The sequence below is a fragment of the Podarcis filfolensis genome (assembly GCF_964270895.1).
Source record: "Podarcis filfolensis genome assembly, chromosome: 10".
NCBI lineage: Eukaryota > Metazoa > Chordata > Lepidosauria > Squamata > Lacertidae > Podarcis > Podarcis filfolensis.
Window position 1 is genome coordinate 19,446,494 of NC_139612.1, and position 26,383 is coordinate 19,472,876.

General features: G+C 41.5%; 1 protein-coding gene across 6 annotated transcripts in view; it reads right to left on the minus strand.

Moving 5' to 3' along the window:
* PTPRZ1 (protein tyrosine phosphatase receptor type Z1) overlaps positions 1-26,383 on the minus strand; it is a 105,753-nt gene that overhangs the window by 36,747 nt on the left and 42,623 nt on the right. For all 6 annotated transcript variants that reach the window (XM_083574272.1, XM_083574270.1, XM_083574271.1 and 3 more), the window contains exons 3-11: positions 22,816-22,995; positions 19,631-19,782; positions 17,271-17,366; positions 16,925-16,991; positions 12,402-12,559; positions 11,840-11,990; positions 7,685-7,869; positions 6,652-6,778; positions 416-456 (exon numbers count right to left, since the gene is read on the minus strand). In XM_083574272.1, coding sequence (XP_083430398.1) covers positions 416-456; positions 6,652-6,778; positions 7,685-7,869; positions 11,840-11,990; positions 12,402-12,559; positions 16,925-16,991; positions 17,271-17,366; positions 19,631-19,782; positions 22,816-22,995 — 1,157 coding nt within the window. The remainder of the gene's footprint in view (positions 1-415; positions 457-6,651; positions 6,779-7,684; positions 7,870-11,839; positions 11,991-12,401; positions 12,560-16,924; positions 16,992-17,270; positions 17,367-19,630; positions 19,783-22,815; positions 22,996-26,383) is intronic.

Consider the following 26,383-nt stretch of genomic DNA (forward strand, 5'->3'; position numbering starts at 1 on the left):
CTGTGGTAGGAAGGATGCTATATCTCCTTAAGAGTCTTTAAAAAAACCCAAAAAACACCACAACCTTTTTTATTAATTTGATTTAAAAAAAAACAAAAAACTACGCAAAGGTGGCCTTGTCAACTTCGACTTGTAAACGCAAAAATTAATTTCACATCTCAATCCAAGGTTCAAACTTTTAAAATTAGGGTGGGCAGATTCAAAATAGGACAGGTCTCTTACACCTTTCAATAGGTAGAAGAGGGCTTTCAGAAGGTGAAGGTTACACAAAACACCTGCTGAAAATTTCTCCTCTAGCTAGTGTCCTGTCCTCTTTTGAATCTGGCCACCCTAGATCACAATGGATATTCTGCTAAACTCTAGGAGTGTGAGTATGGCAGTAATTGGGCAAGTGAAGTACATGATAATACAATACCTCATAATCTTCAGTTTCAGTCAATTCGGGAAATTCAATTTCTATAAAACAAAAATATGCACTATATAACCTAATATTTGAACCTCAAACAAACATCACTCATATATTCAAGGGTGAAAAAACAACTGATGGACCGGAAAGAGATATTTTCTTTACAAGAAACCCCTATGATCAGCATTCTCACCCCCCCCCCAACTTCTGCAAACCTTGTTGTAATAGGGAATGGGTGTAGGGAGCAGATATAACAACAATTTGTAAGGTAAAAGGGTAAAGGACTCCTGGATGGTTAAGTCCAGTCAAAGGTGACTATGGGGTTGCGGAGCTTATCTCGCTTTCAGGCCGAGGGAGCCAACGTTTGTCCACAGACAGCTTTCCGGGTCATGTGGCCAGCATGACTAAACTACTTCTGGCACAATGGAACACCGTGATGGAAACCAGAGTGCACAGAAACTCCGTTGACCTTCCTGCCGCAGCAGTACCTATTTATCTACTTGCGCTGGCGTGCTTTCAAACTGCTAGGTTGGCAGGAGCTGGGACAGAGCAATAGGAGCTCACCCTGTCACAGGGATTTGAACTGCCCACCTTCTGATTTGCAAGCCCAAGAGGCTCAGTGGTTAGACCACAGTGCCACCCACATCCCTTCTAAAAAACAAAAAACAATTTGTGGTTCAATGTTGGAGCACAAATACTGTAAATTTTTCAGTTAAATAATGTTGGATGTTGTTTTTCTTTGTTTAAAAGCAGCTACATGAGTGTGAGTGTTTTATTAGCTGTGTGTGCATGGCTACAGCACTAACAGAAGGTGGGTTTAAACATATTTCCCATGTTGCTTCCTGGATTAAATCTCCTGCCACTTCCAGCCATGGAAGGTTGGGCGGGGGGAGACAGCTACAATATGGAAACCCCCATCCCTTGTGGTTAATTGCAGATCTCTGTGTGTGCATGCATCTCTTAAACCCAGGAAATGGACATGCTTTGCACCTCTGATGTCCTTTCATCATATTACAAATACCTTTTATGGCAGGCAACCCACCTGCCAAATTCAGCTTATTTTTAACTATAGTGAATTTGCTGCTCCCATCTCTAAATTTCTTTCATTCTTTGTTTGTTGCTTTCCATATTTTATTTAAAGATGATTGCCAGCTTTTAAAACAAACAAACAAGACAGAAGATACTTTTATTCCACCCTCAACACAAGAATCTCTGCAGAGAGGCTACTTGAATTGATAATACATAAACAAGTGTATTGCTTGTGTACTACTTAAGCGGCCTATGAAATTTAATAAGAATGTACCACTGGACAAGTTACTGTAGTTATATGCTGTTCTTGTATTTAAATGAACAATTAAAAAAAATACTGGTGGAGCGGGTATTGGAAAGGTGGGATTTTTTCTTAATAAACAGTTAGCAACAAATGATGGTGATGATGGGGAAAATGTTACAGCCCAACCCACACTTTATCACTACCACGGCCCTAATCAAAATTGACCCAAATGATTGATATGTAAAGAAGTAACATAGAAGCAGAAGCAGCTATAGATTGAGATGCATCAAATATTTAAAAAATGGTCTTACCTGGTAGCTTTCTGGAGATTAGGAGGCTAGGGATAAAATAATGATGACATTCCCTGGCTTCTCAATTGTTTGTAATGAAATTTTTTTTGGATATCCATTTAGAATAATTTATACTGCAGGTCCAAAATATATTATGTAGCATTTCAGTACACTTTTTGAACAATGTTCATTTCCATTGCAGAAAAGCATGATTGTTATAACAGTTAAAGTGAATTTGGGCTTGGATTTCCACCTTCCCCCATTTCAATTTTCCATTCTTTCCCCCTCCCCTTTTGTGCAGTGTTTGAACTTATACTTTAGGGAGTTAGAACTGTATGAATGGATGATTAAAAACCATACTGGTGAATGAAATCCTATGACAACAACAATAACAAATCAACAAAACTTCAATTTACATTTTAGAGGCAGATTTCAACAAAATGTATGTCAGGAGTGCATACAGGAGCCAGGCCCTGTGACAAGTAGGGCTTCGCAGGACTGGGGCCTTCCTAAGTTTGTTCTGGAGAGGCAAGGCAAGGCCACACAGGTGAGACCGTTTGGTAACTCACTGCACCTGGTGGCAAGAGCTGGAAAGGGATATAAGGTCAGCATTTCCCTTCGGCTCTTTGCCACAGCAACACATTTCCTGCCTTGCTGAGTTTGGCTTCTTGCTTCCTGATCCGCGGACCTCGGCTTCTTGACTCCTTGCTTCTCAACCCTCGGACCCTTGACATCGTGACTCCCTGCTTCCTGACACTCGGACCCCTGGTTTCTGGACTCTCGTTCCTGCTCCCACCCCGCCATCTTGCCCCCGGTCCCGACGTCCTCAGCCAGGACTTCGATCGCCCGTAAACTGGACCGTGACAATGTGTTCACTTCAGGAAAAATGGCATGCATTGCTACTCTACGGCGAGCACAGTAACTAAGCAGCATGTGGCTTTCTGTAGCTTTTAAAGTATCTATCAAATTGGCACCAATGGAATCTCCTTTCCTTCATCTGTTTCATCCCCTGAACCAGACAGGGAGCTTCCTAATCTCTTTGTGCTGCATCATCTCCAGAACCTCCTGTGAACAACCTGGCGTCACAACCATCAATTCTTGGAAGCCACTGATATTCCTAGCCCTCTGTACCCCAAGCTGGGAATCATGGCTCTACTTCTTATGTAGATAAGATCTTTTGAGTCTGGATGACAAACCTTTCCCACACCCTTTCCCCAATTCTCTTATTGTGTTTTGATACATTCTGGAAGCTATACAAAAATAGAGTTCCTCTCCATGTTGATCAAAGCAGCCTGGATTACACCTAAAAACAAATGTGTGAAGCAACAAGCAAGAGTACAAAAGGAAGCAAGACCATCGACTCTTCTGAGGCTCCTGCTGGTGCATTTGCACTGTGCTGACCTTGCCGCAACCTCAACCTCTCTGTTATTGTATTCAATAGCAACTTGGTTAGAGAGGGACCAAGTTAGCAGCACAGCCCTACCATGCCATCCTCTATATCAGGCATGTTCAACCGGTCGATCACGATCAACCGATTGATCACAGGGCATCCCTGGTTGATCCCAGTTGATCATGTGATCCTGACCGATCACCCACAAAAAAAAAATAATAAATATAAAGCTCAACAACTTAGTTCTTCCTCTGCAAAAAAAACGCTCAGCAACTTCTATAGTGAAGGCTTCCCCCAAAAAGGTCAACAACTTTGGTCAATCCAATGGGTAGATCACTGCCAGATTTTTTAAAAGTGGGAGTAGATCTCAGTCTCTTTGGAGCTGGACATGCCTGCACTATTCAATTGAACTCAAGAAGTCATAAATTTTCCACTGCAATCAGAGAAAAATCAGTCTGGAGACAGAAGTCCAGCACAGTGTTGCTATGTGGATTTGTGTCTTGCATGTTCTGAAGATTTGGGGAGATGAATAGGGACAATTCAGCATGAGGGGTTGAGAAGGAAGGGAGCAATCTGCTTCACTCTCTGCCCAGGGTTCAAAAAGAGACTTGCACTGTCTTGAGGGTGTGATCGGCTGCCAATTCCAAAGAGAAACGCCCATGAATCTATTTAAGGAATATTCAACATGGCATGTAGAAAAGGAGGGACTGGAGACAACAAATGAAATCATGCAGGAAATTAAGAATGGGAGTAATCAAGAGGAGACAGCTAATTTAACAAATAATCCAACTCTCTTTTTTGGATTAGATCAAAACCTGGAGCAATTTCAATCATCTGAACATATTCCAAGAAAACATCTGCAAGTTGTGATCGTGCTATAAAATGGTATTCTAACAAGTTGGTGGGAAACAAAAGACCAAAGACCTTTTCCTGGCTTTCCATAATCATGTTTGGTACATAAAGAAAACATGTGTCCACATGAGAAACAGAGCCTTCTTATGCCTTTCTACAAGGGGAGAAATATAACCTTAAGAACAAAAGAAGAGTCTGCTAGATCAGGCCGCTTGACCATCTAGATCAGTAACCGGTTCTCACAGTGGCCAACCAGATGCCTGTGGGAAACTGGTAAGCAGGACCTGAGCACAAGAGCTGTCCTGGGGCTTTCAGGAACTGGTATTCAGAAGCATTTCTCCCTCAGGCTGTGGAGACAGAGCATAGACATCATGGCTCTTTGCTACAATACAGCCTTAAGCTCCATGAATTTGCCTAGTCTTCTTTGTTGGCCAACAACAACAAGATCTCCCTCTGGATTCTCCAGGCATCTGATAAGATCCAATTCAGTGGGTAAGATCAGGGTTTTGCAAGGTGGCGGCAGAACAGTAAGAAAAGATATTGCACTTGGGGAAACTAATTGGTACACAATATGATAAAAAATAGGGGTTAAGGGAAAGTGAGGAGAGCCAGTGTGGTGTAGTGGTTAACAGCGGTAGTCTCGTAATCTGGTGAACCGGGTTCGCATCTCCGCTCCTCCACATGCAGCTGCTGGGTGACCTTGGGCTAGTCACACTTCTTTGAAGTCTCTCAGCCCCACTCACCTCACAGAGTGTTTGTTGTGGGGGAGGAAGTGAAAGGAGAATGGTAGCCGCTTTGAGACTCCTTCGGGTAGTGATAAAGCGGGATATCAAATCCAAACTCTTCTTAGTCATTACTAGTATTAACTTAGCTTCCAGTCTGTAATTTGGGGATGTGTGTGCTCAACAGTTCTTGATTTCACGGTGGAATGATGTAAAAATACAAATGTAGCTATTTTTGAGGACCAAATGAAGACTGCTCTTCTTTGAAAGGTTGATTAAGTTGTCTTTCTCCATTTACTTCATACGTATTGTTTGTATTGTACTCCCAAGATAAACAAAACTGTAATCCTATACCCTTGGTGTGGGACGCCTTCGGCCTTTTAGATGTTGCTGAACTACAACTCCCATCATCCCTGGCCATTGGTCATGCTTGGTAGGGCTGATCTGAGTTGTAGTTCAGAACCATCTGGAGGGCCAAAGGTTCCCCACTCCTGCTATACCCACATAACTGGGAGTAAGCACCTAATACACTTAATGAGATTTACATTCTGAGCAGAAATGTTCAGGATTTAATAGTATATTCCACAAGTCCTCACACTTTGTCATAACAACTCTACCAGGCCAATAAAACACGGGCTGCTAAATGGTGATAAAAGAAAGGCAAATTACTGGGAAAGACTTGCTTCCCACCTCAGATCAAACACAGAATATAAATTCATTTATGGCATTTGATGCTTTGAAACTGCTGAGAAGTATCCTAGGAGAGCGAAAAGCATATGGAAAATTAAAGCCTGTACAAGCATCCTTAAACAACCCAAGATATCATACTCATGGGAAATGGTAGGATGTTCATGTATCCTCTGGTCCAGAGACTCTTGTAGAAAATTGTTTAGGAATTAGCTTATACCCGTCCTGTTAACTCTCTGTGCCATTCTGGGTAGGTTGCCTTAGACTATGAAAAATTATTATCGTGTATTATTCAATTCGCACTATTTATGTAAGGATGAGGGTGAAAATCTATATGTTTATATAATTTTAAAATGCAATTTTCTTAAGCTGTGGTAAGTATTCAACTATTCTGAATTCAGAGAATAAAGTTAGGATGAGTAGTTCAACAGAAATAAACCAAACCACTAATATAGTGTATTCCACATAAAGGAGTGAAAATAGAGCTTTGAAGTAAACAAAATGTAATAGTTAGTTCTTTTGAATTTTGCTGTCCAACATTAAGAAGCAAGGGAATTCCATCACCACATTTGCACTGAAGTAGAATTTCAAAGCGGCAACATGCAATAAGATTTCAAAATCAATGGAATCACATTCACCAATTCTTTTTTAATAGTACATGGACTATTATTTAATATACCAGCAATTTAGCAACTGACAGTTTATTTGACCATGTGAAATAGATGGTCCAGCTATGTCATGGTTAAGTAGGTATTTGAACCTAGGTGTTATAAAACTACATTGAAATAACTTAGGCAGCAGCAGGCAGAAACCATAATCAAAGTGGCTGTGGAACATTGCCATTATTATGGTTCATAATCTGAAATAACAGAACACCCAATGTTTACACTTAAGGAAATGTCAGGAAACAGAGAAGCTCAGAAATGTCAAATGAAAACCATTGATACTGAAATTCCATAGCACTGCATTTTCAGCTGGTTTGCAAATAAGACTCTTGTGGGTTTTCATAGAGAGAGAAAAAGTGCACTTACCTGGATCATCCAAAGGCATGTCAACAATCACTTGATCACTGTGTTTTCCATAGAGACCATTAGCACAAATGGCAACTATTTGAAGAACATAACTTGTATTAGGCAGCAGATTATTCAGAATGGCCCCCTGGAAGGAAAGAAGACAATTAACTACATTATGCACATTCAACACACCTGCTTCTTTTCTTGCCTCAGGCTTCTGCATGTTAACTACATTCCCAACTCTTAATAACCCCTATAATAAGAAATACTCTTCAGGTGCAGCATTTCCCCCCAAGTAATACACATGCATGTAATGGTCAGAACTGATACCCATCTGATAAAACTGACAACGGGCAAAACTGTTGCCCAAAGTTACACAGAAAAAAATGAATTCACATGGCTTTGCCTCAAAATCAGACTCAATGGTGATGGATGCTTGTTTCTTTTGATGTGCCTGCCCCATTCATGTAGAAAGTAGGGAGAGGATTGGTCTTCCTTTAACAGTAAAAGGAATGTGTAAGGGAGACAAGTCAAATCCTAAATCAGGCACATCTTACTTCCCGCCCCGCCCCCCTTGGAGGAGGAAAAATGTGGATTTTGGGTCCCGTTTCAGACTGACTGCACAGAAACCCATTCCTTCAGTTCTGGCTGATTTTCTCAATTCATTAGTTTGTTTCTAGTCTCAGAGCTGAGATAAAGTTGCCTGGAGCAGAGCAAACATGGAGAGGTTAGAGGGACAAGGAGAGTTCAGTGCCCCCCTACCAGCTGTTCCTTTCATAGTTAAAGCATCATCTAATTTTATATGTGAATAGGGCAGACATGTGAATGATGGCTCTGTCATTGGCCCAAAGCTTACCCTCTGTGAGAAGTGCATTGTACCAGTTATATAAATATCACCATGGGTAATTAAAGTTATCATTGAGAGAGAGCAACCAGCATGCTGAGTTCAGATTAGTGTTAGCAAAACAGTCCCTCGCAATAAGGATTTGTAAGTGAATCACTATCTTTGTTTTTGAACCAAATAAATAAATAAATAAAAGTGGTCAGTTACCAAGTCCTGATACCCATCTGTTAGAAATTCATGCTTTGTCTGGTCTTCTCCTTCCAACTCCTGATAAAAAACAGCAAATCTCTCGATCATTGTGTCATATACAACTCGTGGCCTCTCCCAGGTAACCAGAAGGCTGGTGTAGTTCTTTGGATCAGCTTGAACATTTTCTGGCTCTAAGCTGCAAACTTAGAAGAAAACGACACAAACAAAACCATGTTATTACGTGTTAAAGAAAGTCATGATACATATACAACATAAATAAAAGGAAACCCACAACATGTTCCTCAGCTATAGGGTGAGCCCAGCATCCTCCTGGCTTCACAACTGAAAGAACAGGCTATAGGCCCCTAAATCAGATGCTGTCTCAGGAGTGGTTGTAGCAGTAAATTCTGAAGAGCAGGTATACGTCATTACAACCCCATAGCCACACTCTCATAGCCTTGCCCCTGCAAAGACAATGCAACAAAAATGCATTTTGACGAATGCAGACTACGGCTTCAACATCATGGCAGCTTTTTTTCTCATTCACTTCTCCTGTTTTGCTGACATTGAATTTGATGAACAGGTGCGTTTTTTTGGGGTGGGGTGGGGCAGAGATTGCTTCTGTTTCAATGACTAGCTAGAACCTTATCTTCCCCAGAGGAAATCTAAGGAGGAAAGTGGCCCCATATCTCTAAAAAACAGAATAGATGTTAAGTCTTTCTTCACCTTAAAAGCCAACTCAAGAGAGTCACTAAATTATCATAGAGTCATATTATTAGAGAGTCATATTATCAAGCAGCCACATCGTGCAGATTATGGATCCATCTGTATAGAGGCTGGTATGCATGTTGAAACTGTTGGTATCTAATTGATTACATTGCAGAGTGTATTGCTTTCATCACTTCAAAGCAGAAAGACAGGTCTGTGGAGGTATTAGTGCACTGCCATTTGGAACAACTTCTGTGTGGCTGGATTTAAAGTGGCTAAAATGCAGCCACACAGATATAGGCACTGGCCTTAAGGCTGACAGTAATTAAATCCATCACCTAATAAGCCACTAGAATGGTCAGTTTTCATTAAAATGATTTCAATTAATGGAAGATGTTTGTATATGTATATGTATATGTATATGTATATATATATATGTGTGTGTGTGTGTATAAAATCATCTAAGAATTTGGCTCTTGAACACAAGAGGGCACTCAAGGCTCAATATTCATTTCCAGTATTAAACCTGTATGATACAAAAAGCTAAAGGACCCCTGGATGGTTAAGTCCAGTCAAAGGTGACTATGGGGTTGCAGCGCTCATCTCGCTTTCAGGCTGAGGAAGCGACCGTTTGTCCACAGACAGCTTTCTGGGTCATGTGGCCAGCATGACTAAACTACTTCTGGCACAATGGAATACCGTGACGGAAACCAGAGTGCACGAAAACTCCGTTGACCTTCCCGCCGCAGCAGTACCTATTTATCTACTTGCACTGGTGTGCTTTTGAACTGCTAGGTTGGCAGAAACTGGGACAAAGCAAAGGGAGCTCACCACTATTATGCTGATTCGGGCTGACCAATTGCATTGCAGATATCTCAGTTGTGGCCCCCCAACACAAAACCAGCCCTCTTCCCAAAAAATAAATCCTGGCTATGCCCATGGCACCAAACTCTAATATTTAATTATCATCTCTCTCTTTCCCATAGAAATGAATTATGGGGAGATTTTAAATTATGGATCAACACATAAAAGAAGAGTTTGGATTTGATATCCCACTTTATCACTACCCAAAGGAGTCTCAAAGTGGCTAACAATCTCCTTTCCCTTCCTCTTCCACAACAAACACTCTGTGAGGTGAGTGGGGCTGAGAGACTTCAGAGAAGTGTGACTAGCTCAAGGTCACCCAGCAGCTGCATGTGGAGGAGCGGAGATGCGAACCCGGTTCACCAGATTACGAGTCCACTGCTCTTAACCACTACACCACACTGGCTCTCACATAGTTGGCGAATCTCAAAAGTCAGGATTGGCTGTGAATGCAATTTTAGGCATGCGTTCTCAGATGTAAATCTCACAAGAGGACAACAGAGATTATTCCCTAACAAGTGTGTTTAGGATTGCATATTGGATTTTGAGCCCTATACTATCAATCTGCACATGGAGCTCCATGCAAGCTTCTTGGGAATACAGAGAGAAGTCTGCACATATGCGTGATCAATGAAGAGCATTGTATGTTGCTATATTTCTATTCGTAAGATTTATAAGCCAATTAAAGAGCTACTTAAGCAGTGCAAAATAAAAATTGTAGATAAAATGAAGCTCAAAACAAACAACAAACTGAGGGTGACTCATGCTCTCTATACCTATGGTTCTTTGAAATGTCTGAAGCAATTCAGAGATGCTCTGCTGAAGACAGATGCACAAGCAATGGCACCAAAACTGCATGAATCTTGCCACACATGGAGGCGCAAAGATTTCTCTTTTTAAAGAAGGCTGGGAATGAAAAGTATGAAGCACATATAGCCTGTTTGACAAGTGAAAAATGGCTTGTATGGAGCTCTGTTTCCACTCCATGTAAACACTGGAACTCCTGCATGCAGAAGGGGTGCCAATAAAACGAAATTCATTTTTGTTTGGACTCATGAGCCTGATGTATGTGAGTGCTTGGTCCCATGAGAATCTTTCCAAGGAGGTTACTGTGAAAAGGCAAGTTGTGATGAGATGGAACTTTGTATGTACTTAGACTTAAACCAGATGGATATGCCTCCTCAGTTCCTCAAGATTCTTATGCATCTCAGTCATCTTCCTATTTTCTAGCTTAATGCATGCCACCTGGCCAAGGAGAATAATCCAAACAGCTGCTGGAGATAAAAGGCAACGAACAAAATAGGGGATAACAGCAACCCCCCAATGGATGTTCAGTCATGGGACAAAACTAAGGAGGGAAGTGAAACAGCTGCAGCCTCTGTTCTAGCAGTTAGAACAAGGTCAAAAAAGAAAAGAAAAAAAGCATAGTATCAGGACCTACAGCACAAAAGGAACAGACACAACTGGTGTTCTGGTGCAAAATAAATAATAATTAAAATTTAAGTACTCATTTAACAAATAAAAGCAGTGTTTTTCAATGCCCACTAATTCTATATGGAGCTATAATATGCAGAACTCAAAGAACTTAACACATTTTTATTTTATGTACAACCTCATCCTTATCCTAGCTACTTATAACCACTACTGCTCACTTTATTCTTGGTAATTTATCTCATTGAAAACACCAGCTTATTGTTAAACTGATTAAACTATTAAAGAGAAGAGATGCCATTTTGTGACTTTCGGGCGGACTCATTTAGCTAAGTTTCTGAAATGGGAAAGGGAATCACAAGGGCTCACCAGTGATGATTTATAAGCTGGTTTTTTACCCTGCCATTCTGAGGCTTATGCCCCACTCGACAGGTTACATAAATTAAAACCACAACCACAATAAAACATTTTTAAAAAAAAATACAGTTAGGAAAAAATATAGGCATGACAGATAAGAAACAAGACTTCGCATATACCAAAACCTGCAAAAGCCTGCAGGTTTATTACTGATCAATGGAAAAAACAGAAATGGAAATACATATGCCATTCAATGCACATTAGCGATGAACAGTAAAATCTTCTTTGATTTAACAGGAGAGGTGCTTTTCTGAGGGCAAAGAACACAACTGGCAACTTGTACAGTTTTTATTACACGCTGTCGTCTCTGAAGCTATATGACCATTTCATTGTTGTACTGAATTTTTAAAGTAAGGCTTTTAAAAAAATAAGTAAAAAAAATCCCAATTGTTGCTTGATACCAAATCCAACTGGAGGGAATATGCGCGTACTGAAAAAATGCATAAAAATTGTCACTGTGCATACAGGCCCTGCCCTCCACAGCCAATATAGCTGCCAGGACCGCATGTATACCGTCCCACTCTGAAAGCAAACAATCACAAAGAACAGCTGTTCAGGTGGGTCTGGATTTAATTTAAAGCACACACAACTCTTTCCCCCCTGCCAAACAGCTAATTGGCATGATGACTGATTTCCTGACTGTTTTGTCCATGTGTGGATTTGAATCAGAGCCCATATATTTCTTATAGAAGCAATTTGTTGTGGTTAAGATTATGGTCATATCCGTTAAGTAAGCATGTTAGCAAGACATACCTGCTTCATGAATTACTTCCTCTCCAGTATATGAGGAAAACACCTGGCCGGAAAATTTATGCTGTTGCTCTCTAAAATTGTTTTGCAGGTAGTCCATCAGCATCACGTAACCAGATTGTTGCATGGTAAGGACATCGCAAAATACTGACAGCTGCAAAAATGCAATAAATGCAGTCACACAGGGAGTTTTCTTTCGAAACAGCTCTGCATAAACTATACTAACGAAAGGCACTTTTAGGGTGATGGAAAAATCAGTATTTGCATTGTGCTCATTGTTGTGATTGGGTCATAACTCTCATGCAACATATATTGAAAAGGAAGCATTTACATTCTCATAGTTCTTTCCCCCTCCTTTGTGTTTTAGTTTAGCGTATAATGAGGTTTGTGTACTAATTCTTTGTGTTCGGATAAGTGAAATTTTGCTTTGTGAATGTTCATAAAGTGGGACATGTGTGTACGCATACTTCAGTACTCAATGCCACCAGTACAATGAAAATGTTGTGTATATTTTTGTGTGTGCGATTAAAATAATTATTTCTTTGACATGTATTATGTAAGTTACCTGGTTTTCTGAAATGTTAACAGTATCTTTGAATATAATCCATTCAACTGTCTCTGAGCAGGGCGGAGTCGACAAAGATCCATTATACGTGTAATATTTGTCTGTTGCATTTGGCAATAGGTTCAACAAGATGAAAGGCTCCAATTCAGTTTTCTTCCCTGCAAAATATAATTTGCAAGTAAACAGTGATGATATGCATAAATCCAGGATGCATAAAATAAAAGCAGAGCCCAAACAATATTTCTTAAACAGTAACAAAGGAATCATCCCACTGTGAGCTTAGTTACTGTGAGGGTTGCAGGAAAACAAAAACTAAACGTTATTTATATATAAACACAATTCAGTAAATTATTTGGGGGATGGGGGGGAGGGTTGCACTACATATTTTGACTGGGTAGAAAGGTGCCTCACAACCTGCTGCCCTGATCCTTGCCTGTTTTGAAAACTGAAAGGTTGACTAGAGTCCTTTCACTTTGAGTTCTCTTTGTTTAACCTTTCTTGCATTTTTGGCTGCCTGCTTTGTATTCATAGCCAAGCACGACAGTAATTATACATGTGTGAAAAATGCCCTTTAGATACTGTTCCCAGTCCCTGGGTTCTGCTGTCAGTTCTTATATTTTACACAGTGGCCAGCAGCCCATCTAGGAAAAGGAAGACTCTGATCCTAAAGCTCCGCTGCCCCGCAGGATATCTTTGGGAGAAGAAAAGGCTGAGTATACAATACACAAATCCAAAATGGAGTCCCTAAGACGTTTGAATGATGCCTTGTGTGCCTCCTTCCAGCCAGTGGCGTAGTGTGGGTTGTCAGCACCCAGGGCAAGGCAAGCAATTTGTGCCCCCTAACCCGTGGATTTGCGCCCCCTAACCCGTGGATTTGCGCCCCCTAACCCTAACCCCAACCCCCAGATGTTGCGCCCGGTGCGGCCGGCCCCCCTGCACCCCCCACGCTATGCCACTGCTTCCAGCCACTCCTGCAGCCAAGCTGGTGCCAGATGTATTGCTCTGCTTTCTTTGGGCCACATTACCAAGGCCGAGTGGGGAGGGGGTCTTGTTGAATGAGCAGCTCAGGACCTCCATACAAATTGCCCAGGTTTGTGCCCTAGTTTGTGCCACTTTGGTGCTGTTAACGTAGCAATTTGACTTCACCCACGGAGGCGCACGGCATTGTCTCTCGAGACATTGAAGGATGTCAACAACAATGACCAGCAACCCAAGTAATTTACTAACATCAGTTCTAAGGCATGTAGTGGAAATGTCACAACTTTGTTCAGCTGGTTTTGTAGCTGGAATGTTCTTCTGAACATTAAACCCAAATCTGTGCCGCCTGCAGTATTTAGTTTTAAATTCAGAGGCTTCGAATAATAGCTACCTTCCTTCTTCCATCCATCACAGCTGTCTTTCTGATATCTTAAGATTGCTTTCGTAAGCTCCATACTTTAAATATTATCATAAGAACTTACAGTTGTGACAGCTTCATCAAATTAAGTCAATGTCAAGTGAGTATAAAGTTATGCACAATAACTTTCACCCCTACGGCAATAAAAAAAACAACCAGCTGATGGCAGAGACCAAGGAAAAAAGATGGCAGAGCAGTCTCATCTCTTCCCAGGAAATGCTAGGAAGCACTGCTGCAAGAAAAGTATGCAGCAGCAGCTGCAGAGAGTCTTTCTTTCTTAGGATATTAGCCAGGGCAGGACTAGGGCTTAAAAGCAGGCTTCCTCAAACTCGGCCCTCCAGATGTTTTGAGGCTACAATTCCCATCATCCCTGACCACTGAGCCTGCTAGCTCGGGATCATGGGAGTTGTAGGCCAAAAACATTTGGAGGGCCGGGCTTGAGGAAGCCTGGCTTAAAGGGTATTCCTCAGCTAGGCTGCCTTTATTGGTAGTTCGAACTGGAGGCTCCTGGATGCACAGAGAGAATTCATTTGTGGGCCTCTGCATAGTGGAGCCATGGGGAAGGGGTGTCCAATACTGGAATCAAATAAGGCCACAACTTTCATTGATTATAGATATGAGGAGGTTTTGGCATAGACATTGGGTGTGTATCCGAAAATCAACCAGCCTCCCCGCTGGCTGATGGACAGCAGAGGTTGACCATTGCCAGGCATCACCATATGGCATGCACAACATCCGAGCAACTCTCTCTGATCACTGGCAGGAGGTGCCACGGTTCCTTTAAATGGGATACCCCATTATAGTGGGACAGCAGTGGGGGAACCCCCTGCCTGCCTGGACTAAGGATTCAACCCAGTGCCTTATTTGCCCAAAAGTTGGGAAGATTGCTGTCAGGTAGGCCCAATTAGTCTTCAAGGAAAACTTGTCCCTGGCCCTGAACACGGGGACAGATTATCTCCATAGCTTGTGTATTACCAGGTCCAGTGGAGATTGAGGTGCTTCTTTCTCAGTGTGCCTGGTTCATATAGGTAGGGAGAAGAACAGAGGGATGAAGTCTTCACTCAGGTCCGCTCTGAGGTTGCACCCCTCTGCTTGCATCCGATTGGCTCCTGGAGCCCCCTGAACATTTACCTGGCAGGAAACAGCCTCTCCCATTGCACTGAAGTTAGATGGAAGGAGCAGGCAGCTGCCCCCTTTATCACAGCTTTGTTTGGTGGTAACTGCTGCCCTGCTGCAATTCCGCAGGGAATGGGAATTAAAGAGAATTCCTTCTTTAAGAACAAGAAATCTGACTACACCCCTTCCCAACAATTCACTTTGCCAAAGACATGATTTTAATATTCTTATTATTATAATCTTCTTGAATGAATCTCTTTGTGAAATGTATTAATATTTTGTTATTGGCTGCTTGGATCTTTCCCAAACACGGGAATCACAGGAACTTTCCTGATGTAAGATTTTAATAGTACCTTCTTTGTTCTTATATAATGGCACTGAACTCTGTCAGCAGAGCTGAGCAAAAATGCTTCCACTAAGTTGCAGTGTTTTGTCATCCTGTTAGACACTTCCATACATGTATCAAACTAAAATGTGTGTTCTGATAGATAATGTTCACTTCACAAAAGATTGATAGAAATCCTCTCCAGAGTTTGTCCAGTTTGCCACCATCGCAAGACTGACAAAATGACTCGTATTTATTAAAAGAAGTTTACAGCTCAGAAAAACAGCATCCGGTTTCACTTTCTGGACTGTGAAACTGAATGTATCAGTGGCACAAAGAAATCAGTCTTACACAGCTCTGAGCCACTTTTGTTTCCAGTCCATAAAAGGAGGGCAAAGTGCTTGAATCTTTGTTTTCTAACTGAACAAGAGTACACAATAGTTATATTTTGATTGATTTGGTTAATTTACAGACTGCTTAATATATAAAAGACTAAGTGTTTCACAAAATAAGAAAACATAATGCCACAAAGCCAAAATACAAATAAAACAAAATGCATACTGATAGAATCATAGAATTATCACAATAAAAACCCCGAATTAAAATACAGAGCAGTGCAGTCTTAACACCTAATGGTCAGGAAATGCCAAAACAAAAACAAAAAAGGAATGAAAACCTGTTACTGTTGATGCCTCTTGGGTGTCCCAAAGCATTGGAGCCAATGCAGGAAAGGCTCACTCACCTCTTTGGATGCTGACTATAGGAATACACTGTAGTAAACGTTAAGGGACCCCTGACCATTAAGTCCAGTTGTGGCCGACTCTGGGGTTGCGGCGCTCATCTCGCTTTATTGGCCGAGGGAGCCAGCGTACAGCTTCTGGGTCATGACTAAGCTGCTTCTGGCAAACCAGAGCAGCACACGGAAACGCCATTTACCTTCCCGCTGAAGCAGTACCTATTTATCTACTTGCACTTTGACATGCTTTCAAACTGCTAGGTTGGCAGGAGCAGGGACCGAGCAATGGGAGCTCACCCCGTTGTGGGGATTCGAACCGCCGACCTTTTGATCGGCAAGTCCTAGGCTCTGTGGTTTAACCCACAGCACCACCCGCGTCCCATTACACTGTAGTAGAACAGTCCAAAATTTATAAACTTCCCTTAAAAAGGGCTTAGTTCAGAATTCCTAAAACAATAAAATTAACGGCTGCCTTATCATTAATTTAAACACAGTACACATAGCACCCAGCTATTAAAAGATTTGGATCTCATAAGTATGTGGGCATCTCCATTTACTTCAAGTTCAGAAGCACATCTGGAAATGCAATGGAATGCGTGTGCAGACAAATTCACTTCCTCAGCTGAAGTGAATGAGACTGTTCAATTCAGATGGTGGCAGCAGAGAGGGCTCTGCACTGATGCCTGGTAAATCAGCTCCCAATGCCCCTTCCCGGCCCTTACAGGTATATTTATGAAAGGCTATAAGAATCAATACGAATATCGATTCAGTTTCAAATGTGGTATATCAAGACTTCATAAATTCACATCACTTCTAGGGGAATCCTATACCCACTTAACATTAATTCAATGGACCTTACTCCTGAGAGTAGACATGAATAGGATTGCACTGTCAGTGTATTCAAATGAATAATTGTGCATATGGTTTCTCATGTTACACCACTAACTCACCAAAGCGACTAACACTGGCCACTCCATCGATAATTGAATTGTAATCCATATTATCTTCCAGACCAACCTGTTGAAGAAATATTGCATGATTTATTCTTAAGTCAAGTCTACACTTTTATTAATTTGTTATATCTTGAATTATAACGTAGTATATTTATATTAGTATTGATGCATATGTGCACACACAAAAAACCCCGAATGCTAAAATATTTCAGTGGATAAGGCTTGCTTTTCCTCATGGAAAATTAATTAGCAATAAGACACACACAAAGTACAATGCTTACCTTTAAGATGGAAATGATTACATTTCTGAGTTAAGATGAACAATATGCAAAATGATGATTACCTCAAATAAAATAGATAAAGCTCTTAATTTCCCATTTCCTTCAATTGCCTTATCTAAATCCACAAACTGATTTGAATCATAACAGTATATTTGCATCTGTAAAAAGAAGAAGAATAACAATTTAGGTGTTTTCTCCCTCTCAAACATCAGTAATATCAGATATGTGTATTAACTTCAGATAAAAGCTTTTGAAACTCAGCCCTGTTCAAAGATATCTAAACACTGCTTGGAAACCTATCTTACACCTAATAAAATATTATCAAACTCTGCAAAACAGAATGGGAAGTCAATGGGGTCTGTCTCAGGTAACAGAGGAGGCAAGCAGAAGTAGACCTGATGTGGCAAGTAAACATGAGCTGACTCAAGGCCTCATCTGAACTAGATTGTACCAGTACACAGGGGCAGAGGAAGGGGGCTGCGGTAGGTGCGGGCCGCCCCAGGTGTCACCACTGGGGTGTGTCTGACAAAATGCCAGGCAGCACTCACCACGGGTCTTGCAGCATGCCTGAGCCATGTGTCTCGACACGGTGGCTTGGGTGTACGCAGGCTCTGTGCTGCCCAAACAGTCCGTCTGCTGCCTCCCCCCCAGCTGTAGGGTGGCTGAGTGGGAGGAGGCAGGCAGACTCCGAAGGCCCCGTGGTGTGCCACATCCCAATGGGCAGCTCGCCCTGCCCCTGGGCTCACCACCCCAGGTGCCCGAGCGGCTTCCTCTGCCGCTGCCAGTATACACATTAAACTCAAGCACAAAATGCATGCAAGTTAAAATGGAAAAATACTCATAAAGCATTCTTAATTATGAAACAGCAAATGCATGTCGGTGTGGCTGAGTTTGCCTACAGTGGTTCACAAATCAAGTTGCCAGTTGCATTGCTTTCCAAAGGTCTCCCATCTCATTTCCCAGCTAAGGAGAAGACAGCTGGGGTCATGGCTACAATTGTGCTGGGATCTGGAGGTGCTTCAAGTGGAGCATAATTTCAAATGCACCATTAGGAGATGGGCAATGCTGATGGCAAAAACAGATTTGTGGACCTCATGTCCCTTCATTAAACACTGAAACAGTGGAAACAGTGAATGGGCAAGGATCACATGCCTGTTTCCATATTTATTGCATATAAACCTGGCAATTTAAATGTGGGTTGGGGGGAAACCCACATTCCAGTTGGGGGGAAACCGAAGTACATGTCAAGTTTTAATTGACCCCTAAATAATTTAAAGGCCACCTGAAACACTTCTGGTAGAAACTGTCTGCTTTCTGCCTTTGCCATATCAACTATGCAGCCAGCAAACCTGTTACTGTTCAGGAAAGGATTTAGGCTTACACTCTATGGCATAACATTAAAAGAGCTGCCAATTACAAATACTCTGGGGGAGAAATGGAATACTATAGGAAAGAAAAAACAGGGCAAGGAAAGATAAGTAGTCATGAAGACTAGCTTCAGAAATACACTACTGCTAGGGGATCAAAGTTATAGGTGATTAACTTTTCTTCTTCCTCATTAAGTGAAGAGACAAAGCTTTTTCCTGTCCTCAAGGGAGGACTGTCCATTCAAGGGAGGAAGCAATTTATGTAAACCTTTGTGGAAGCAAAATGCTTCCTCCTTGACTGAAACGAAAGCTAGCGTGCACTATCCTTACACCAATGTATTGGCTACATTGAATATACGACATATTTTAGAAGACCAAGACAGGCTTTGAGGAGATTCCTGCTCCACTTCCAAAACATCTACAAGAGGGATAAATTCCACAGTGTTGTAGGACGTCCGGCAACTAAAGAGTCACCCTGCTGGTGCATCTCTATCTCTGCTGGCAGAGCAGTGCTGGCACACCACTTCCTAAGGCCCCCCCAGCCAGGTTTATGGTGGGGTTAGGGTGGGCCCTTACAACAGATATTGTGAATTCTGAAAGCATAAACCACCATGGGAAATGATCTTTCAGTATGGCAAAGGAGAAAGCAAGTAACAGATGACAATTTTATGGAACTCCCACCCTCTTCAGGTCAGACAGGCTCTCTCTGTACTGAACTTCAAGTGCCTACTGAATACTTTTTTAAAAAAAAATTCCAGCAGGCATTTAAATAGAAGTCTGTTGTTGTTGTTTTTGTAGTATTAGCTGATTTTTACCTTTTCTATATTGTATTTCCTGTACACAACTTGTAGACAATTGTAGTTAAGCGGTATATAAATTGTTTAGATAAATTAATACATGCGCACAAAGAACTTCAATGATCACTGCTGCATGTTTAATAGCCAGCCCTATATGTGGCTATTGCACATTTTAATGCCTTCTGTACACATGAAAGTGCCACAAATATCCTGGTATTTCTAATGGCTTACTGTACAAAATTTCAATGCGTTCATTACCTCAAGAGGATACTTTTGTCCATCTATGCTATGTTCAGATCCATCATGAGATATATTGCATTTTCCCCAGTGAAACATTATTTTGCTTGCTTTAAATACAGCTTCTAGGCCTCCTCCAATTACATAGTAATCATTTGCCAGATTAATTTCCACTAAAAAGAGAAAAGGAGTTGTTATTAGGCACGTTAAAGAGGAAAACGCAACAGCTTTTCAATTCAAACATATCAGTGTTAGAATAACAACAACAACAACAAGAACAACAATAATAATACCCCAACATGTTGAAGTTTTCATATAACCAGCCTGCACCAACTTGGTGCACTTCAGATGTTTGGGACTACAACTTTCATCAGCATGTGCTGTCTGGGACTGTTGGGACTTGTAGTTCAAAACACCTGGAGGACACCAGGTTGGTGAAGCCTGGTATAAACAGGGCCAGCCCAACCATGAAGCAAGGTGAGGTGACTGCTTCAGGCAGCAGGATTCATAGGACGGCAGATCCTGATGTAGATCTTTATTCCATCCTTGTTCCTAATGTAGATGCTTACTCACACTTTTTTCCCTGGCAGGGAGCAGGTTGTGCCAATTTGTGCTTTGCCTTAGGTGCTAAAATGTCTTGGGCCAGCCCTGGGTATAAATGAAAGCTCAATGCTGTGAGTTGGTTCCTAAGTTAATGCAACTTAAGCCCCATTGACTTCAGCAGGAACTAAGGAAACAATCCAACCTCCCATTGCACCAGGCTGGACTGAGCATTATTGTCCTTCCCCTGAACTAGACTCTGCCTGAGAATTCCTGATGATGTCATTCCATCATCATGGAACGTTCTCTTGCAATCCACAGGATGCCTGGTGGTGGCAGATAAAAGAGAGCCCTGAAACAGAACATTACAGGGCAGGGAGGGTTTGAGCTGGCTTGTGATCTGTTGGATCCTGAGCCAGCCTCACTACCATCATGTGACAACTTCAGGTCAATTCCAAGTGCAATAGCTGCACCAGCTCCAAGCCAGTGAAGCTATTTCCTGCTTCCCAACTTTCTGCCCCAGTAGACGTGTGGTGGGAACGTTGTGGTAGTCCTGCTGCTCTCTCAGTTCCTGCCAGACAGTAGCCAAGGTTTGGATTGCGCTTAAAGTCATTTTCAATATATTCCATGGATGCAATGAGAGCTAAGTTCAACTAACTTAGGCTGCAAACCCCACTTTACTTGGAAGTAAGCTCCACTGAATTCAATATGATTTAATTATAAGCTGACATTTTTAGGACCACCTTGCTTGACTTGATCAAACCCAATAAATGTTGATTTGATTGTGGACTGTGGATATTCTAGCATCTCCAGGAGGCAGAATGAGAAAATTCCTTGCTGTAATTACAGAATTCTAGTGCTAACAGCTTGATGATGGACCAAGAGTCTTAAGATAAAGCTCAAGGTAGAGCAATAATTTTACTTTCATCCTTTCCATCACCAAAGAAATGCCTGTGTGATCATGCACCACGTACAGACTTTCCCTGTGCACTGAAACAGGAACGCTGGTATCTACATGAGTGCAATCCTTTGCTTTACTGGTTCTGGTTCTTTTGCTGGTTCTTTCTAACTATTTTGAGCTCTCAAATGGAAAACTAAAGGAGATCTCAAGAATATTTCACCCACCAGCAAATATAAGCCAGCTTCATATGAGCAACAGCACAAATTTATTGTTTCTTTCAAAAGTTGTTTGGAAATCCCTCTAAGAGGAAAAACAATCCAAATGCCACTGTTTCATAGTTATATAGTTTCACATAGTATTCTTGTAGGATGGAAGAGAAAACAGTTTAGTATTGTAAAATGAGGACAGATCACCAACATAGAGTCGTACCTCTAAGTCAAACGGAATCCATTCCGGAAGTCCGTTCGACTTCCAAAACATTTGGAAACCAAAATGCAGCTTCTGATTGGCTGTAGGAAGCTCCTGCAGCTATTCGGAACCCACGGAACCTGCGTCGGATATTCGGGTTCCAAAAGAACGCTTGAAAACCATTTGAAAACACTCACTTCCGGGTTTCAATAGTTTGGGAGCCGATTTGTTCAGGAACCAAGGCATTTGAGATCCAAGGTACGACTATACATTCAAAGCACATCCAAAGCACATGACTTCCCCCAAAGAATATGAGGAACTCACAGAGCTAGACTTTCCAGTCACCCTTAACAAACTGCAGGAAGCTTTGGGGAAAGTCATGTGCTTTAAATGTGTGGTGGATGTGCCTTAAATACATTGAGTCAATCTACCCAAATTTAACTATTAAAAGCATTATTACCATAAATGTAAGGAATTCTGTGTCTGGGATCAAGAGATATTTTTTGGTGCACCCAATAGCTTAAGCATGCCCAGCAGGACTTTCCATTTTTGTCCTTTGATCAACAGAACCCCAATGGCATTCTACAAATTGTTTTGGAAATACCTTTCAGTTTCCAATGTGATGTGTTATCAAGTAATGCAGCATGGAAATTGCTGCCTGAGAAACAGTTCAAAGCCCCCTTTACGTAGCTTGCAGGGCAATTTATTTATATCCAAGACTGTGCAAGATATCGCAACTCTCCTGGAAAATCTAGAAGAATGATACACTGCACATTCAGACAGACAGCAAGCTGCAGTAGACAGCCTCCTCCAGATCTCAATTCAGGTGGTTCACTAGTGCTTTTCCATAGTAAACCTATGTGTAAACCTTTGTAGCTGGCAGCAGCTGCTCAATTAGTAATGGCTTCTCTTTGAAATTCCAGTCCTACACATAAGTGAGGGGTTCTTATAAAATGATTGCTCAAACATAATAGCCTTTATAAATTGCTCTTTGAAAACACTAGCTGTGTAGTTGTGAAAACATTAGCATAGCAGCGTGTCAAGTGTAGGTATTAACAGTCAATAATTATTATGTGGAAAATACTTAAATCTTTATTTTCAGTAAGCACGCATTAATGGATTACAGTAATTATGCTATTTCGAGGGCTATTTTTGTCAATGCATATAATTTCCCTTTGAGTCCTCTTGACTTGATGCTTGAATCTTACTGCCAGCTGTCTTCCTCGTAATTGCAAAAACCCAAACTTGAAGATGATTAAAAGAAAGAAAACGAAACAAGAGGTTTTAAAATACTTAAGTGCAAAAGGTTGAATCAAAACATTAAATAAATCAAAAAAAGGAGATGTGAAATTTGTACCTGTTTTGCCTGTATTGTAGATTAAAGTTTCTTCTGCTGATTCTTTTTCCCAGCCTTGGAATTTCAGCTCCTTAAGATTCACATTTACTCGAGTAAGATCCTCATCAATATTAATAGGTGATTGCTTGGCACCATTGCAAGCTGGATGTTTCTTCCCCCAGTTTGTTTGATTTAATGCTCCTAAACATCAAAACAATACAGGTAAGCAATCTAAATAAACTTGTATGAAAGCACTTGGTTTTATATGAAAGCAACAACAAATCACTGTTTACAATACATTGTGCATCAATGCCCATTCAGGAAAACCTATTTACATTATAGACTAATTTTGTCCCCTATTCAGTGTGTAAGAGCCTTACAAGGCTGCATCATCTCAAAGCATCTGTGGTAGAATAGCACATATGAATGCTCTACCGCATCAAGAACGTGCTTCATGTGTGAAGCTAACACGAAGAGCTTCTAGCCTAGCATTCTTGAACTCCTTGCTTCAGCCTTTAATTCTGCAGGTTGACTTGTGGTTCAAGACAAGCATGCAAATGAACATCTGGAATGGTAACAGCTAATTAGCAGTTCTGTGGGATTTCTTTCGGATTTACTTGCTGAGAGTACAGGGCTTGGGACCCAGGTTTCCAAGAGGAATATTTTAATTTTGAAACATCTCCGAACACCATCATCATCATTCTGCCCTTCATCCGAGGACTGCAGGGAGTTTTACAATATAAAAACACAAAAATGGCAAGAGTTTTGTGAAGGTTGCATATGGTGTTGCACTGTGTGTCTTTTTCAAATGTCTTAAATGGCAAAAAATGAAAAGGGGGGTGGGGAAGGAATGTTTGCTGTGGAGTAACATGGCTTAACATGACTTTCTGTAGTCACTGCATCCATGGTAATAGCATTGATGCAGGGATAAGAGCTGTTATTTGGATAAATGTATCAGTCCGAATGTTTATAATAGCTTCAAGAAAATATCCACAACTCCTGCAAATAACTGCTCACACGTCTTCTCCATGTGGAAATGGTAATCTGTCAGCAACCAATTTAAGTAAACACATTCCTTCTCTTTTGTGAAATGAAAAATTGCACTTTATGGAAGGGAATGGTCAATCTCACATGGGTTGATTGCCTAAAATTTACACTTTCATTAGAACCAATTATCTCTATATTGCTGAAATAGACTCTGATGTTGCAGATATTTGCCTCTTAATAAGGCAGGAGCCTTTCTGTACTGTTACCAATATCTGGTTTGAATGATTCATACAAGTGCCCCCAGCTGTCCTTCTGGTCCAGGCACGGCCAAACTTTGCCCTCCAGATGTTTGGGGTCTACAATTCCCATCATCCCTGACAACTGCTCCTGTTAGCTAGGGATGATGGGAGTTGTAGTCCCAAAACATCTGGAGGGCCAAGTTAGGCCATGCCTGTTCTAGTAAGTACCATTCCTATTGTAGCTGGTTATCATTCACCCTCCAACAAGCCACAGCTTTTCCTTGCAGACACAATATTTCTCCTTTCCAGCTAAATCCAAGAAAGCTGTCTCAGTTCTAAACGAGTGCCTGTCATTTGGATGAGTGTGAACAAACTGAAACTCAATCCAGACAAAACCAAAGTGCTACAGGTCAGTTGAAAGGCAGAACAGGGATCCAGCTTGTGCTGGGTGGAGTTACACTCCCTGTGAAAAGCCAGAGGTTTACAGTTTCGGTGTGCTCCAGGATTCTGCCCTGAACCTAGATACCCGGGTTTCTGCAGTGGCCAAGAGCATATTTGTATAGTTAAAGCTAGTTCACTAGCTGTGCTTATTCCTCCATGACATCCCTTTGAAAATCTGCTGGCCAACACTGGTTGCATAGAGCACACAACTCCCTTGTTACAACAACTTCTCTGGATACCAGTCTGTTTCTGGGCACAATACAAAACGCTGGTTGTGAATCTATTTGGCTTAGTCCCAGGCTATTGGAAGGACCATATACTCCCATGAAAACCTGCCAAGACTCTGAGATCTTTGGGGGAGGCCCTTCTCTCAGTCCTACCACCTTCACATGCATTGTCAGGGGTGCGTGCAGGAGCCAGGCCCTGTGACCAATAGGACTTTGTTCTGAAGAAGCAAGGAGCAGCCTCACAGATTGGTAACTCACAAGTAACTCAATAGGCCGACTGGTAACTCACAGCGCCTGGTGGCAAGAGCTGGGAAGGGATATAAGGTCAGCATTTCCCTTCAGCTCTTTGCCACAGCAACACGCTTCCTGCCTTGGGCTTCTTGCTTCCTCATCCTTGAACCTCGGCTTCCTGACTCCTTGCTTCTTGATCCTGGGACCCCTGATTTTGTGACTCCTTGCTTCCTCACCCTTGGCTTCTTGACTCCCGGCTCTCTGACCCTCGGACTCTTGGCTTCCTGACTCCTGGTTTCTGGACCCCCGTTCCTGCTCCCACCCCGCCATCTTGCCCCCAGTCCTGATGTCCCCTGCCGGGACTTTGATCGCCTATGAACCAGACCGTGACATGCATGTTTGGTGGGGACGCAGGAAAGGGCCTTCTTGGTGGCTGCTTTCAGGCATTGGAACTCCTTTTCTAGAGAGGCTTCTCTGGCTTCCTCCTTGCTGTCCTTCTGCTCACAGGTAAGGACTGTCTTATTTCAGCAGGGTTTCGGGAACTACTGTTATGGAAACAGCTCTTGATAGTGTGCCGTACTTTATTTCCTATATGCATTTCAATAGATACCGTACTTTGCCGAAATTACCTTGCAGCTTTCAATAAATATTTAGAAGCACTTTGAAGGTAAAGGACCCTCAGTGATCTGAGAGTGAGGGACAAGGAACAGGATGGTGGGGGAGGGAATGCTGCTATCCAGACTGTGGGTAACTGACCCAAAACCCCAGCAAAGTTGTGACTATTAAAACAAAAATGGAAAAAAAAAATGAAGTCAAATAACTATGGAACAAATTAACACAAGAAACAGTTTCTACTTGGGAAATAAATAAAAAAATCCAACTTGCCAAATACCATTCATTTTTATGGGCTTAAACTATGATTTATTACATTCCAGATTGCGTCCTTAGGTTATAAGTGCACTGAAGTACCACTGCAGTTCAAAACTATTATATCAGTAGCCATATTCCATCTTTAAATTTAAAACAGATTTTTTAAAATTGATATAGCATTTCAGTATCTCTTACCTTTAACCTCAACTGAGAAATAAATCCAGCTGTCACTAATTAGATTCCAGATCATTGTGAACAGTCAATTGGTCAGAAAAATTCATGCTGCTCTTTTGAAAAGTGACATAAATATAACATTGGTCATGGCTAAGATTCAACCATAAGTTCTGAATAATGAGCTATTAGATTGGAGAGGTGATAGTTATTGCTTGCTGTTTTAATGTTTTTTCGAAGTGAGTTGACTACACTGTAGATTTGAATTTCTAAAATAGCGCTTTTTACTGTGCAATAAATATATATTGATTAAATAAGCAATTAAGTTTATTTCAACCATGTTAAAAGGGGTCTATGGCCATACTACCCTGAACATGCTCAACCTCATCTGATTTCAGAAGCTAAGTAGGGTCAGACCTGGTT